At 40.6% G+C, this 17,683-nt stretch overlaps 1 protein-coding gene across 4 annotated transcripts in view; it reads right to left on the bottom strand.

The window, feature by feature from the left end:
* Positions 1-17,683, bottom strand: part of STARD13 (StAR related lipid transfer domain containing 13) — a 291,483-nt gene that overhangs the window by 78,611 nt on the left and 195,189 nt on the right. Inside the window, exon 1 of one of the 4 annotated variants that reach the window (XM_071552834.1) lies at positions 11,232-11,314. The exons of the other annotated variants lie outside the window; for them this stretch is intronic. Within the exon in view, the coding sequence (XP_071408935.1) occupies positions 11,232-11,238 (7 nt within the window). The 5' untranslated portion in view covers positions 11,239-11,314. Of the gene's footprint in view, positions 1-11,231; positions 11,315-17,683 lie in introns of those variants that run through there. 4 annotated transcript variants of the gene reach the window in all.

Here is a 17,683-nt window from a genome sequence, read left to right as displayed (position 1 = left end):
CTTCTTCTTACTGTCAGATTTTACTTTGCTAAGACAGAATGTGTGAGATGCTAGATAGATTTGGAAATGCCTTGAGCTCCTTGAGAAGAAACAAGTATGAGAACATTGATGGAAAGATTAGCAAGATGATGTTTACCTATCCTCATGAGTACTCATGTCTGCCTACATCTCTCCACCACTATTCTGCAACCTTCCTCCTCTGATAGTTAAAACAGCTGAGCTACACGGTGCTCCACCTCCAGGGCTTTGTTTGCCTTATTGGTTTTCACCATCCAGTTGAAACCAATGGGATCAGCCTGGAGACCTCTGGAACCTGGAGACTTCAGTCTTTAGCATAGCCCTGTTTCAGTCTCCTTTGATAAAACAAACCATTTCTCCTCTCAAACCTTTTCTGAACCCACCAACACAAGCTGAATGGAGGCTGGATCACAGGGAACAACTGAGTGGAACGCTGCCGATGGGCCCTGCCACGCCACATACTCGCCTACCCTGTGGAACTATACTGCCAGATCGAGTCAATGATCTGGCTGCATTGCCAGGCCACATTTCAGGAGAAACTTGCAAATTATTCTCCAGTCTGCAAACACATTCAAGCCTTTGATCTTCTCTGTCGCTCCCAACTGCCAGTCTCCCAGATCCTGCCAGCATTTCCTGCTGCTGCCCCCTAATCACACTACCATGCCACTGATAAGCACTGTACAACTGCAAACTAAGCTGCCTGCAAGGGAAGGGTACACCCAGCCAGTGCCTTACCACTTGCCCCTTTCCTTTCATCCCACTTCATTATTGCATGACCTGTGCTAATCCTGGGAGATTCTGGAGAATTTGAGGCAAAGGTTTTATTTTTGTGCTACCAGGAACAGACTTGGTACCTGTTTTCAGGTTTCCTCTACAAACACACTCATATTTTCTCCTAAAGATTGTGGAATGTGAGAAGTTACAGAAATGAGGGAATACAAAGTGCTACATCACTTTCAGCAAAAAGTCAAGGGGAAAGGAAAAATAATACTGGGTTATTACTGTTTGAAATTCTCCATCAAAATGGATATTTCAAGGCAAAATCAAACAATAAAAAAACAATTTGAAAACTTCCTATCTAAAGCAGAAAAATGGAATGATAATATGTTGAGTGGGGATTTTTCTCCTGGACAGTTTTCATGCAGTAGATGCTCTTACCTCTGACTGCCATTTTCCAAAGTTATCATGAACTATTTGTCATTCATTTACTATTGTGGTTGTTATATAAAGTGGGACAGTTGTACTATCTCCACCTGATGAGAAAGCCATACACTTCTGTATTTTAATGTGAAACACATTCTTTGAAGGACCAAAATATGTATTACCTAACTTATTTTTCAGAAAAACCTCTCTCATTTATACTTGGTACTCATTTAGTCTTTCTTCTGCTGGAAAATCTCTGGAGTTTACATGGCATATCTCTGTGTCATGTGTTCCCTTTAATAGCCAACATAAATGTTTTTCAGCTCTAAACTCTACAGCTTGAGTCTCACTTATGAAAGTCAAGCAGTGCCTCTCTGCTTTACTCATCACGCGACCGAAAGACTGCCGATCTACCTGCTTGCCTTGCTATAAAGCAGGGGCTGCCAGAGCCCAGCCCAAAGCAGTTCCCTTCAGCTTGATTGAACTGGGTGATCAATTCCATCCTGATTCCCAAAACTCTTCAGCAAGCTCTGTTCCCCAGTATTTTTCCCTTCTCAGGGACCAGCAGTGCCAAGCTTGATTCAACAGCACCTCCTCATCACCTCTGCACTCCTGCAGGCTGGGACCTGGGAGAGTGAGGCCGTACACTCCCACTAAGGGGATGCTGTGTGACAAGGCATCTCAAGGGCCCTGAAAATGGCACTTGCTGTACTTCAATGACAGAAACCCTGTTTGACATGAGGTTCAGTTTGTGCATGACAGAGGCATGGTATTTCATTTCTTTGTTTAAATGCTTGAAAGAGGTCAGAAATAAAAATTCTTGGAACTGTTGCATGAGTCAAATTTTAAAAAAGTTTATATTAAAATGTGAATCACTGGCTTGCTTCAGGGGAGGAACAAAAGATCTTGTTTTCAGCAAAAAGTTAATTGGGTGTCCTGAAAATCAGTAATTAAAACCACCACTAGCAGACAATAATCATCTGGAGTGCTAGTTTCTTTCTGTACATAAAAAGCTTTAAAAGGACAGGGTAAGAGAGAAAAGTCCAGCATCAGCATTTGCCTCAAGACCCCGTGCACCTGGGGGCTGGCCCAGCATCCCACCTGAGGGGAAATGAGAGCTAGAAAAGATATTTTTTTTGCGGTGAATAAAAATGAGATTTCTCAAGCTATATGTTCGCACTGTTTAAAATTAACATGGTCACAGACAAACCTGAAATGTCATCCTGAGGGACAGCACCACCATCACTATCATTCCCAAGGCACACATCAGAGAGAAGTGCCACCAGCCTGGGCAGAAAATGCAGCTACTCTTTGCTGTGTAACAACACAAGACTGGAAGCAAAGAATATGGTTTCCAAATGAAACAACAACGGGAGTAATTTCTGCCAACAGGATGTAATTACTCCTCTTGTAAAAGAGCTGTGGAACACTTAATGGTTTTGGGCACTAATACATATGGAAACAGAGCGTTCCACAAATTCTCAGCCAAGTGCTAGAGTACCACTGGCTTGGGGAGCAGTAAAAGGCTGAGAACACAACCTGTACTGCCTAAAACTTCAAGGGCCTCCTTCCAAATGCTGCTCTAACTGGACTGCTGAAGTTTCTGAAATCAGGTATGACCACTGCCCAGACTGACATTTCTTCTGTCTCTCACAGCAGCTGTAGTTAAGACACCAACTGTGCCACAGCCCTAAGTATAGATTTTTCACCATCATATCTCAGTGCCAGGTCTGTGACTATTTCAGGTAATTTAACTGGCATGACTGCTGTATTCCCAAACAACTTGTTTATAAGCAAGCAGAATCTAAGACTATGTCAAATATACCAAGGTAATTCAGTAGGACATATGGCATCTCAAAGATGACATGCTACCAATATTAATTTTCTTAAGGTCTGACCAAAATACATTTCTGGATCAGAAATAAACAGCAGTATCTAAATGCATAATTTTTTTTTAATTCTAGGCAGAACATTCTCAGCATCTGAAAGTATCTTCACAGAAAGTGTGTTGAGTAAAATATGTCAGGCCTCAAATAGTCTATGGCAACTCAGCTCTTACATTTACATGCAAAAATTCATAGTCATACTTATGAAAACAGACAGACAGAGTTCTCCATAGAGCACCTCTCCTGGTACAAGTTTTTTACTAGCTATATGACTGCAGATTGGAGCTTGGGAGGTAACAAATGTTCCAGCACCTCCTCTTTCACTTCTATTGAAAACATGGAGTTTTCACAATACATCCATATACATAAGACCTCCAGCCTGCTGCAACAAAACCAACTCCAAACACAGCTAGAAGGCTTACCTCGCCCCTTGCAGGGTATCATGCATTTCCCAGAGATTTTAAGGTGCAATTTGTTAAAATAAAGGATGGTGCTTCTTACCTCAGAAGGAAAAGACGAAATTTTTCTGCACAGCCCTGCCTCAAATATCAGCAGAAAAAATTCTTACATGCTGACAGGTCATCTGAGGAGCTGCTCTGGAGCTTAACCAGATGTAATCAAGATATCAGAGGTTTATTTTGAAGCACTTCGGGGAATGGGCATGAATTCTTTATGTTAGTGGTGCCCATCAGCATGTGATTCTCCCATCCTCCCACTAACTGAAGAGAAAGCAAACAAGTCTGGTTTGTGACTATTTCAGGATATAAAATTTATTTTTTAAATATGTAAAGATTCTTTTTGAGCAAAGCTCAGCATGATTGAGGTATGAAACATTGTCTCCCTGACCTTTCAGAAATCCAAAGCACTAACTTTTTTTTTTGTTAAGTTATGCTATTGACAAATTTGTTTTCTTTCAACACAAAAATGCACAGAAATCTTTACTAATCATATTTTTATTACCATTGTACTCCAGATCTTTTAGCATGATTTACAAAGGTGGAGGGGAATGAAACAAACCGGCAGTACATTAGACAGCTTTGGGCAAAGAAAATGATGGATTCTCCCAAAGTAATTTCCTGCAAAATGAGATTTGATTTAAGGATCTAGATTATGTATGTCAGTGCTGGGAAGGTACCCAGACACGTGAGACTATCATTTATAACCAATGCAGCCAAGGCAGAGGCCGCTACTGGCTTTTAGAATTGAAGAGCCTTAGTACAAGGGAACAGAGACAAAGGATTTTTCAGAACAGTCAGATACAGCAATATTTGATTTAATTTACAATATCTACTACCTGCTAAGATGGTCCCAGTTAGACAGATTTCTGTGTACCAAAATATATGATGCCACACTTGGCCTTGTCCTCCTCTAACTCTCTTGGCAAAAGCAACAGAGACTTCCTAGCACAAAAAGGCCACACTGTGGTTTTGTTTTCAAAAATCACTTCTAGGAAACATGAGAGGGAAAAAAAGCCCCTCTGTGAAATATTCCATATCCAAGGACAAAGCTGAATGGTTCCATGTGAGTCACTTTCAGTCTTTGCAGGCTTGGCATTTGTGGTATGAACTCAGAAAAGGCATTCCCAGTAATTTTTTAATTTCAAGCGTTTGTAGCACATGAGAAATGAGTGCTTCTAAAATGAAAAGTCAGACCCTTAACACTTCAGGTACACTTACAGATCATCTTCCTACAACTTCAACCTAAAACAGTTCCGCTATGTCTAAAAAATACTAACAGATGTTCTAAGTAAACAAAGGCATTCAACATGCAACTAGACAAAGAGGTTTTCAAACAAAAACAAGATGTTACAATAAGTGAGACATGATGAAGGAGACAACACACTTCTGTCTGGCTCACTTGAAGGACTGCCTGTTTTGTTGGATTAACCTGAAATAAACCTGCAGTCCAGTCATATATTTTCTCCCATTGCTAATACAGCCAAGCAACACCAAGGACAAGTAAAGATATCGTATGTGCAGACATTTTGCAGGAAAGGTCTTCTTCATTTTAAGTGATCTAAGTTCATTCCCTTGTTCCTACTGACATATGGGAATTGCTTCTCCCTGAACTCTGAAGAAGGATCTATCTATTTATGAGCTTTGGTTTTATTTGCTCTATTTTAATGTTCATCATTCATTCATTTCAGTGGTTCATGCCTAGGCTTTTTGAACGCAGATTTGGCCAGGGCTCTCCCCACGTGGGTGTGCCCTTCCAGCCTGCGCAGTGGATTTTTTAGGTGAGGCTCAGCGTGCGCAGAACTGGCCCCACCATTTAAGTCCTAAGGTCCATCTGCCACGGCCGAGCGAGCTTGGACAGTGACAGTGAAGTCCTCAGGACTAGAACCTACAGCCCCCGGTATTGCCAGGAGGTCTCCCATCCAAGTACTAACTGGGGCTGACCCTGCTGAGCTTCTGAGATCTGACGGGATCGGGCATCAGGGTGGCATTTAACTGCCTATATATTTTAATGACTGCTGTTATAAACCAGTCTGAATAGGGAAGCTTAAAATAGAAAGAAAATACAATATTTGGGTCTTTCAAGCACCAGTGACGTTTACAAGTGACAAAGCAGGCAGCAGCTGTGATAGTCTGGGCAGTATCAGCAACCTGGAGACTATTCTCTCTCCCTTCCCAGCAGGACTATCTGAAAGTGCCATGGAAGACACATGTTTTTAAAGTCTACAATAACCAAATTATCAAAGAAAATTAAGAGTCGGGACTTCAATGAGCATGTGAACAAGTGTGATTCAGGGATTTCAAAGCAGCTTTTTCCATTCAGGCACTCTCTCTCTGATGCTGTTATTTTTGGTGTCTTGTACTGTGTGAAGCTGTACAGCAATAGTCTTGATGTTAGGAAGTGTGTTAAAAGTTTCTCCTTGATGCAGGCACACCTATTATTAACACAAATGCTAGAGGCACTGATTGTGAAATCTCTGCACCTCCATCAAATCTACCTGAAATCAGACCCTGGGGCCGCCAGGGGTGTGGAGACAGCACACACAGAGGGAGTGTTTTGATAAGCCTTGTTTCCATAGGAAACTAGGGTAAACATACACTGATTTTAAAAGAATAAAGTTTTCCATGGATTTCATTAGTGGCTGAAAAGTCCTGCAGGTCTGGCCCCTGCCCGCTAGAGGCCGTGAAGCCCTTACGCCTGTCCTGGCTTTGGCTATCAGAAACTGCTGAGGAGGAGATGAGGAATGGGAAGTACAGAAAATGAGACATTTTTTCTTCTGATATTAAAATCTTCGCAATTCCTTCATGCAGTGAGGCATCCCAGCCCTGGCAGGCCGGTGGGAGCTGTAGGACCTGCTGTGGGTAGCCAGCTCTGCTCACCTACAACTGGCACCTTGAGGAGGAGATGGATGAGGAGGAAGATGAGGAGTACACAATGCAGATGGCTGGAGAGAAGCTACTCCTCCGTGACAAGACCAAGGTAAACAATGAGTAGCCAAACATAACGGGCCACTTTTAAAATCCATTCTTTTTTTGAACATCACTAATTGGAGCCTGGCAAGCTGCAGCAGTCAACAGAAAGTATGTCAAGTGTGAGGGGGATTTAATGAGCTCAGTTCGCTGGAGAACTGCAGCAACAAGCACACATGCACAGAAAAACCACTATGAAGGCTGGTGTGGGGGCAAGAAACCCGAGGGTGTTTGTCAGTACACTGAGAAACACAGGCATAGCATAACCAAAAGAAGCAACACTCAGCTCCTCCAGTTTGACTCCAAACTCAGGTTTGCTGGTTATTCAGAGATTATATCACACCCCTCTGTGAGAGACACAGGGAAAAAGACAAAAATTAGGAGATCAGACCTGCACAGAATTGTACTCTAAGGGAGGACATTAAACTCAGACTTCCACGGGAGGTGCAGTAACATGGCCCCTGCAGAACCCAGGGCTGGAAATCACCTCTAAATGTCTTCTTGCAATTTGTGACAGGTTATCTAAAAAACTACAAAGGGTCAATGTAGATCATATTATTCTCTGCAGTTATTGATTGCTATGCTTTCTGCAATATTGAATTTCATCTGCTATTGTGCTGTCCACATACCTGGCTTAATTATATCCCGTTTAAGTTCCTTTATGTTCTGCCACCTGGATTAATTAAATAGTTTTGTGTCTTCTACAACCTCTGTCGTTCCACACTTGTACCACAGATCATTAAACAGCATAAATGTCAAACAATTCCTAAAATGAAACTTTAGGGCAGCCCAATAAAAAACAATGACCTTAGTGAAAAAGTGTATTCATTCCTCTTCCTTGTATTGCTCTCAAGTACTTGGCAACCTTGTGGTGAAACATTCTATTAAGATTAAGGATTGTTGGTTTGAGTCCCTTCCAGTTGATGGTCGGATAACTCAAAAGTTTTAAGATACAATGTAACATGTGAGTGCCACTTTGTCCCTTGATGGTCATTTCACAAGAAATGTGATCAGGTAGTTTGTGTCCAAATGTACAGTCAGGCAGCTCAGTGTGGAAGAGGATTTTGACTTCTGCTTCTTATCAGGATATTTAGTGGCAGCTGTTGCTAAGTACCTCAGTGCAGGAGACAGTGTTTCCATTGATGCCCTGGTGGGCTGAGGCTGCCTGCCCTCCTATGGGTTGATGGGGACCCTCAGGCTGTGGCACTTGTTCTCATGCAGCACAGGGCATGCTCATGCTGCGACAGCAGTTCCAGAGTGGGAGAAGACCAGCACTCAGTTTGTGCAGAGTGCAGCACACCCTGCACATCAAACCAGTGTGCTAGGAAGCAGTATGCAAAGCAGTGTCTTGAGCTCTTACTGGGACTGGTCCTTTATCGAAGGAGGGTAAATAAATTTAAGACAGATCTGGCTGCTTTCATGAAGACAACAATTTTTTTTGTTAAGAAAACAGAATTCAGATGGTTTTTTAGCAAAGGAAAAATATGGGACATGGCATGAGCATTTTTCCACCTTACAAAGGTGACTGGGAGGCAGGGGGGCACCTGTAGATGGGGAAACATATCCACACCTCATGCTTCCAGCCCCACTGGAAGTCCCTCTGGCCAAAGCTCAGGGAAAAGCTGGGTCCTTATCTCTAACACGTTCCAGTTAGGCAGTCCTGAGAGCAACCCCAGGTGGTCACACTCTGTTTAATCCCATTAGGGCTCTTTTAAACCAAGCGTTTTTTTTTTTCCTAGTGTCACAGAAGTTACACTTAATGGGTTTGCAGTTATTAGGCAGTTACAAAAGTTATTTGCACTTTGCGGTTTGCTGCCAGAAGTGTAGCAAGAGACAAGCACTGAAGTCCTTGTGAATCCCACAGCTGCTGTGACTTTTCCATTTGAGGAAGGAGCAGTTGCTTGAGGCATTTTAGAGAAATGCAAGAACACAGGAACAGTTCATTAATACTGGAAGTGAATTGGCAATTACTGAGAGCAGATGGTCAACTCGCACAGTGAATGAACCTTAAACCATCTAGACTTACAAGAGTACTGTAAACATTGAAACAGTACCAAATTCAGAAAAAAAAAAATCCTACGTGCTCACAGTTGGAAGTCAGCTCAGATTTGGATCCTATATCCAGTTGCTTAAATCCAGATAAAGCTGTCAATATTAAACGGAGGCAGTGGATTTACCACAGAGTTAATGCCCCTTCTTTTCACTTGCACACAAAACTCTCAGAGCAGTCAAAGATAAGCAAAATAATAAGTCCCTTAATAAAATAACTGTATCAGCATCATTAATAAAGCTAGGAATCAACCTTATCCCTCCCTTGAACCACTGCAACTCAGCTGTATCAGAGATGTGGTAGTAGCATTAATAAGGACAAAAAAATCAACGCTGAAGTTACATGTCTGAGTTTTTCATTACTTTACAGCCCATCAACAAAAAAAGCCATACACACATTGCTTTAACAAATGGATCTGTGATGCACTTGAGAGCTTTTGAATTCATGCTGCTTGTAAAAAGCCTGTGAAGGAGCTTAAGAAAGATGCATGTCTTGAAAGTAGTCCTCAGTGCAGCTCATGGTCAAATTAGAATTATTATTGCTATAGGTATTTAATATAATGTATTGTAAAGGGAAGGACCTGCTTAGCAGCACGTGCCTTTCAGCCTGCCAGCTCTCCATTCAGCCAGGCACATAGGACTGTAACCCCTGAGGGGAAGAGGGAGGCTATAAGCGAAGAGCTCTATTGCATGGCTCTTTCTCTGTGTGTCCAGAGAGTGAACTACAATGGCTCAACCAGTACCGAGAGGGGCATGCAGTCATCCTTCAAAATTTTTTTCCCTGGAACATAAAGTTTCAGCAGCCCACCTGGGTACCTCTGGACAGTAAACAGTGAAGGCTCCTTAGCCTTAACATGACCTGCAGTTTATAGGGCTTTGCAAATGGGTAAACAAGCACTCAAATGCTGTGTGCCAAAGGCAACTGGCAGGGAGAGTCAATGCACCAGGTTTGCCAATGCCTTGAGAAAGAAGGGAAATGTGACTGGACTACAGCAGGGCTCTGAAGGCCAGTGGAAAGGTTCTAATAGCAACAAATGAGATAGGCAAGACATGTGATTAAAAAAAGGATGGCAATTGGATTTTCAGCAGAGGAAGGGATGTTGGCTTGAAGGCACTCATGATCTTGCTGACCAAGGAATAGTGCTAACTTAAGATGGTGCCCTTCAGTCAAGACTGAATCACTAACAGAGCATCTAAAGATTTTACTTTGGTTTCTCTCACGGAGTTGAAGGTGCATGAACTTTCACTTGCAAGCAGAATAGAATTTAAATTTTCAGGGACAGGCTTATGACAAAACCCCTCAGGTTTACTTTGCACAATCAACTTCATTCTCCTCTTAAATCAGAAATCTGCATAGCAGGTCAGCTTCTTTACAGATCGTGATATAATTGGGCAGTTTCCTTGTCTGGATTTGTGGCACAATGTACAAAAGTATGTCAATGCATGTGATAAGATTATACTGCCCAAAGGATATTCCTACCCCTGCAGTAACAGAAAGTGTGAAGCGTTGTAGCCATTTCCAGATTCCTTTCCTTACACTTCTTTTTCTAACACTAAAAGCAGATAACACAGGATACTTGAATAATTCTGCAGTGCCAGCTACTACATTGTTATGACATTGTTATGTTGACTCAGTAATTCAGAACTGCTTTAAAGTTTTCCAAAGCCTTAAGAAAACCAAGTTGATACTGGAAGTTATTTCGACCGAATGTGATTTCCGTATCCATCTACTTATATGTTGAAATTTAGTATTAAAACACCTGTTGACTATATAAACTAATTCTAGCAGTATCTTAATAACCCTGGTTATTCTTGGAAACATTTTCCATTTCCCTGAAATTATGTGATCCCATCACCATTTTAGTAGCATATGCTGTTGTATATGCCATGGCAATTACACTTAGCCCTTGGGTCCAGTTCTGCAGCTGGTTTTGGTCACTAAAAATTAAATTGAAATCCTTTTTCTCCAGCAAATATTCATCCCACTGTAGATTGATTAAATATATGGTAGCACTTGTAAACTGTTGTGATGACACAATACTTGGACCTCTCTCCATTAGCAAAGACAGATCTGGAGCAGACACTGGCTTACATATTCAAGGATTTCAGATTTCCAGACACATTTCTGATTTTGTATAAACAATTTTTTTTCTTTCTAAATCTGACATTGCTCTTCATTAAAGGCTAGGATTTGGAAAAAAAAAACAAACCAACAAACCAGAAAATCCCATGGGATTGAAAACAACAGATGTTGTCTGTTTTAAGCTTCCTTTATTCCAAATCACTGAATTTCGTGCTTTTAAGATTTTCCTGCCTCTCTTTTCAGAGGCCTGTGATTTGCTCATTAAATGGATTTTCAAGAGGCTGAATCTCAGTGGAATGTATGTGGATTTTCACTTTAAAATGTGCCATCTTTTTTTCTATGGAAATTACTAGAAACATACTAAAACTACAATAGAAACAGTATCAGGACAGTATCACTGTGTATCCACACTGTGAGCAACAAACCCCATATTTTATTATCCAGCAGATAGGAGGCACTGCTACTCACTTCCTACTGAAATATCTTTGTGCTTCCTGCTCCTCCATTTCAACACTGACAAACAGCCTACCCCAAAAGCCCCATGACAACCACAAAGGGCTTTTCAAGCTTTCCTTAGAATTCATTTCCCCACCCCCCCCAATCAGCAACTTCCTCGCACTTTCTCACCTGCCATTCACCACTGCAGATACAGCCAAGAGTCCCTGCCCTCAAGAGGTAAAACTCTTTCCTTCTTCAGGTGAGTGACTGAGTCCTTTGAAAAGATGCTGTGATCCTGAAGTCAGCAATTCCAAAATGGTCCGAGTGAAGAAATAGGTGTGTAATGCTGTGAAAGATATAAGTGTGTAATTTGACCCCCAATGATAGGTCAGGGAAATAATAAATAGGGGAGGATGTTTGGGACAGCTTTGACATCCTTTAAAAAAAAAAAAGAGAGGTTTCAAAAAACAAGAATTGTTTAGAATTGGATAAAGTAATACCATAGTGAGCAGTAGTAATTTCACCTATCTAAAAAACACAGAAGTTTGATAGTTTTATCAGAGTGCAGTGGTACCTGACAGTGAAGATCTCTTCCAGAAAGAGAGCACAACAAGAATGTCTGGAATGTGATGACAGACAAATTCAAATTAAAAGATAAGCATATGGTTTTAATACATTGAGTTTTTTTTTTTATTTTTTCTGTCTCCTAGGTAATAGGGGGTGACTTTGCAAGAAGAAATTGAAGCCAAACAACCAAATTCTGTTCTCAACACAGGCTGTTAGATAGACAGGAGACCAGGCTAAATGAACTAATGGGTTTAAGCTTTACGAGGTCAAATCTTTCTATTAAGTGTCAGAAACTCCATGTTTACAGTAATTATAGCTGTGGTCATTAATAAAAATAATTGGAAGTGACTACCCCTTTGATTTAGTCAGATTTGCATTGGTACCAATTCGCTGAAATACAGATGGAGGAAATATTAAACCTCATCTCTTCACAGATGGCAAGATTATAACAATGCCTTCATAAAGCCTCGATTCATATTTTATGCCTTGCCTTCCTCTTGTACTCCTTTTTTCACAACAGCACATGCACTACAGAAGCCAATGGAAGTCAAGCTCTAATACATTTTTGCTTGCCAAGCTTGACAGGATGCAAACATCCATCCTCTGGGAGTAAATATGTAATTCATGTTCTATTCCAAATAAAAATCTATTTTCAAGTTAGAAAATGGAAAACAAAAGACAGATTTTTCTGGTCTTCGGTAAGGCCACCTCTGCTGCCACATTCTGTAAGGTTGTGTTGCTCCAAGGCTCATGAACACTGTGATTACTTCTTACATTCTTCTATTTGCTCTGGGGTTGTTGAGCAGCTGGGAAAGTATGTTTTGACACTACCTACCACATGCAGATATAGAAATTCGGTTTAATTTCCTGCAGGATTAAAAGTGATTTTTCTAAATATTCTTTCAAAATGAAATTCTAACATATTCACCTCTCACAAATACCAGGAAAAGAGTGCTTGGCTCTGCAATGTCTCTAGATTTTACACATGAAGGACAAGAATGCAATGACACATTATTTGATATGAAATCAAGACCCAAGTCATTGACAACAGCAACATCAGAAGCAGCCAGCTGTCAAGAGCTCCAAGCTTGCCAGTTCTGAGGTGTTTTGCAGTCATCTAGCTTGAGTTCATGAACTCAGAAGACCCACACGTAAGCAGAAGTTCTCTGAGCTGCAAATATGGGAGCCTTTGCCATGATTTCCAGGATCCTGAATAGGGCATAGGGAATCTGGAAACTTGACCCTGTACCAGCTCAAAGGACCTTAGTAGCTCTGGCTCCCTTAGTAGCCCTTCAGCTGAGCTATTGAAAGACAACTTGGTTCACCAGAATATTCACAGATCTGGCATGCTTTTATGAAATATTTTAAGGCCATCCCATCACCAAAAATGGCCTGAGAAAGTTTAAGTTTCAGTGACTAAAATACCAGCATGCCCAGCAACACTGGTGTGTGTGTTTGGACTGAGTTGGGGTTGCTGAGATGGCTGAGGTGTTGAGTAGTAAAGCAGAGGGCAAAAAGACTTCAAATTTGTGTTGAGCATGTGTCCCTAGATTAGGCAGCAAGGAAAAATGCACAGGAGAGAGAGTCAGAAGAGAGGGTCAGGGGAGAGGGGTGCACAAAATTACCTTGGATAACTACTTAATAGGGCACTTAGCTAACACGTCATTTCTGATTTTCACTAGTGACTGAGGAAATCCTCAAATATATGGCAGTTCAGCCAGTGACTGCTGTCTTGTTGCTCAAAAATTGCCTATTAAATGGGAGGTACCAGGTAAATAGAAATTTGGAAAATTGTACAAAATCAAAAACATTAAAGTTCAGCACTGGTTAACACTTTTACTCCTGATGACCTTTCAGAAAAGATATGTGAGCTTTGACCTGTTCCTTCTTTTCAGCCTTTTTTCTCACCTATATATAATTTATTGTCACAGCTCTGCAAATAATTATTGACAGCTCTGAACTGTGAATTACAGACCTGCTGCAGCTCTGAGATTCATGGTTCACCTCTTGGTCTGGCTGTATTTTTTCTATGGCATACGGGACAATTTTGGAACAGAGCACGTGTGGATGGGGATTCTGAATTCTATGAAACCATCTTCCAGAAAACATTGTAGAAACTGTAGTTTTGTCATGTGGACAAAGCATGTCCTATAAATTTCTATAATTTAGCTTTAAGAAAAATAGCTAAAGGTTTCCTAAAGAGTAAGGGAAAAATACATCCATCAGCTTTAACACACTCATCTGGTACTGTGAGAAGAGACATACAGGTAACATGTTTTCAAGCAGCAGCAGCAAGTTGTATCCTTCCAGCATGTTCTTGGGAAACCCTGATGAGTGCAAAGAGAACAACTGTGAAACACTAAACATGCTGCTAATGTGCGAAGCCCTATTTTCTGGGGAGAGAAGAACATTCAGAAATAATTGAATCATCCAGGCCTGTGCTCAGTGGATACCCTAAGGTGATTATGTTCAGAATAGAAGCTTTCAGAATGTCATTTAGTAAATGAAAACAGAGTTGGATACTAGTAATAAACCAGTGCCCTCAAGCTACTCATTTTTTATAGTGACTTAATTGAAACATACAAATCAAAGAATGCCAGATGCTAGGACAGGGGGCAGCATTGAGACCAAAACCACAGACACTGAAATCAAGCAACAAAGTATGGGTTTGCCTCCAGTAAACAACAGTTCAGAGCCAGTTTTCTTCCCCTGGTGATAAATATGAGCCTGTCATATTCTGAGTGCTCAGCTGTACTCTCAGGATAGGTACAGAGCTGGGTACCAACTTGTTTTCAACTTTCTAATTGCTGATGAACCCAGTAAAATGAAGCCAAGCACAAAGTTTATTTTCTCTTTCTTATTTTAACAAGAAGGCCATTATAAACTGCAGTAGCTCCTTAATCATATGATTTTTATTATTAATTTTCAAGAAGCAGAATTCTATTACATTTAAAAAGCAAGTATACATTTAACTCATACTATTGTCATTTAAATATAACCACTACATTTGGCAATTATGCCTTTTAATATACACTTAGCATTTTTTAATCATAAAAATCAAATAAAACTCAGGCAAGATTTATTCCAAGTTTTTCAAATTAGTACTACTTCTTGCAGAGAGATGTCCCTAACATGGCTGTTCTACTAAACTGCACACCACAAGAACTAAATTGGCTTTGAAAATGTAGCACTGTAATTTTCAAAAGCTGAAGCTCAAGAAGAAAAAGCATTTTTTTGGATGTAATAAATCAATAGTGACAAGTAAAATATGAAGGAAACATCTCTCTTCTCGAAAGCAGAGGACACTCCCTTCCTTTCTAATAACCTACTATAAGGCAGAAACCCCAGCCTGTCATTTTACACACTAACAGTTCATCAGAGTGGTTGAGAATGATTTGGACCTGAGTCTAAATATGAGTATGGGCACTGACATTACTTGCTCAAACCGGAATTAAATCATCCTGGGAAGGGCAAAGGCATCAGAGAACATCCTCATCCTCCAAAGGCAAAGAAACACCCCCAGCCTGACCATGCAGACCTTCCTACCAGGTTGGTTCACTCAGTAGTTTTGGCTGCAAGATTTCTACAAAGCTCGAGTCTCCAAACAGTGTCTCACACTCCTGTCCTGCCTGTTTTCAGCCTGTGTTTCCATTAACGAGACTGAGCATTTCACATAACTGCAGTTACTGGAGGATTTTGCAGCCTGCCTCTCCCATGCAAGAGATTTTCATCATTTTGTGCAGAAGATTAGTTGGTGTTATTTGCTTTGAAGATAATTGCTCAAGAACAAATTCAGTTCTTAACCCTCATTTACATTTCCTAGAAGTTCTGTAAAGGTAGTGCCTTTGGGGCTCATGCTTTCTGGGCTTAATCTCAGTCCAAAGGTGATTTTCATGCGTGTAAATGTAAATTCAAACACTTGTTCTCAAACCAGACACATACATGACACAATTTTCCTCAGGACTTCCATCCATAAAGCTCCGTAATTGCTCAGTATTAGAAAAACCATTTCCCAGTTCACATTGAGCTCTAAGGAATACTCCAAGTTAGAAGAAAATCCTATTTCAGACATGGATAAATGAAAGAAAAAATAAAATAATGCAGAATGGAATTGATATGCTTGATTTTCTCAGTGTGGCCAGTGTGGGAAACTACAGTGACAACAGAGTGCCTAAAGCAAGCAACTAATTTGAAGTCTGAGCCACTCAGTTTAGTCTCCAGCCTCTCTGATGGAGCTGTGACTGCCTCTGGCTCCGCTTAGGATACTCTGAGTACTTGCATTTGCCCCAGAGGGCAGATGGCCTGAGAAGTACCTGGATCATGGGGACACCAAGCTCCACAAGGGTGGTAAGTCCCTATACAGTGTCAGAAAATATTAGCTACGTAAGTTTTCAATCCCATCCTGATTGATATATATAAATATATATTTACACACACACACACACATATATATATAGACACACATATATATATACGCACACACATATACATATATGTAGACACACATATACATATGTATACACACACACACACATATATATGTACACACACACACATTTATATATATGTACACACACACACATATATATATGTAACTTTTTCTCAGAGGTGGAAGCTGGCATGAAAAATCTGAGTTTACTGTGTATCAAACTCCTGCCTGTGTGGTGTGCTGTTGTTTGTTCACATTCAAGAGAGAGAGAGCCTTAACTTACTTATCTCAATTGGTATGAGGAAATTAATGATCACTGAACACTGCAAAATAGAAATCAATACTTTTGCATCTTTCCCAAATGCTCTATTGCTAGGTAGATATTCATGGCTATATTTCTCTCATCCTGTGAATATTAATAAGGTAGGCAAGAATGTATATATATATATATATATATATATATATATATATATATATATATAAAAGCCTTGGAAACTAGGCTATTGCTAATGCAGGTCCTCAGCGGTAACATGTTATAGCTACCAACTGACTGATTTGTGGGATGCAAAGTAACGGCCCTAGTATAATACAATCTTTCATTTTCTATTCTAATACTTGTTTACTTCTGTCACCATTTATTAAAATACTGTCCTGCTATAATTAAAAAGGGCAAGACAACAATAACCTTTAGTACCTCCTTGCTGTGATAAGCGAGATGCTTAAAGAAGAGCTTAGACACTTGACAGGCAAGTACAAATGGGGTTAAAGTCACTGTGATGAGCTGTGTGATGGCTTCTTCCACAAATGAGACATAACAGAGAGGCAGGTCATTAGAAATTATCCTGCAGTGGGATGACTGGCGAGTACAGCTTGTGCAATCCTATTAAGCTGTTGCCACCAAATGAAAGCACCTGCTCATTGCAGGAGTAAGGAAGAGATGTTGTTTATACCTGATGTGGTGGGCTACCTGTGCCAGAGACACGGTGCTTGGGTAAACACGTCCAATACCTCTGGCCTGATTCAGCCTGGCTGATACAGATCTTAGATTAATTTCCAGGCACTGAACTATTACAAAATGGATTTAATGCTGAAAGCCTGTATCACGGTACCTCTTCCACTGTGTTGTATCATAACTTAGTAAATCAGAAAGTGTAGAGGCAACAAATGGGTAAGCAGCCCAAAGGGTTAAAGTGTACGTTGGGGTGTCAGCTAACTCATGGCCCTCATGGACCCCAGTAGGAAAGAAGCCCCAACTTGCTACAACCTGTGACCAGAATATCTGACCACATACACGATATTTGCTATGGTATCCACGTACCATGTGACAAGCATATACAATGAAACTTACAATTTTTTTTGAGAACCAGGCTGGTTTTCAGATGCACAAGAGCACCAATGGTGCAGCTTGGTGACCTGTTTGTATGGGATTGTCAGGCATGCCTAGTCAGCCTTGGGTGTGAACTTTCCATACGGACATGAAGACTATCCTGCTGCAGCACAATAACCTAATGAAGCAACTATACAGTTATGACTAAAGTCCATTGCTATTTATAGCCTAAGAATACTTTTGTCCCTATTATAGGGAAAGCAGAGACAAATGTTATATGATAGTCTCATTTTACCATCTAATGAAATTATATATTAC

Source organism: Pithys albifrons, chromosome 1 (genome assembly GCF_047495875.1).
Source record: "Pithys albifrons albifrons isolate INPA30051 chromosome 1, PitAlb_v1, whole genome shotgun sequence".
In the NCBI taxonomy this organism is placed as follows: Eukaryota; Metazoa; Chordata; class Aves; order Passeriformes; family Thamnophilidae; genus Pithys; species Pithys albifrons.
The sequence above is the reverse complement of the archived record's forward strand: the minus strand, read 5'-3'. Positions and strand labels throughout refer to the sequence as shown.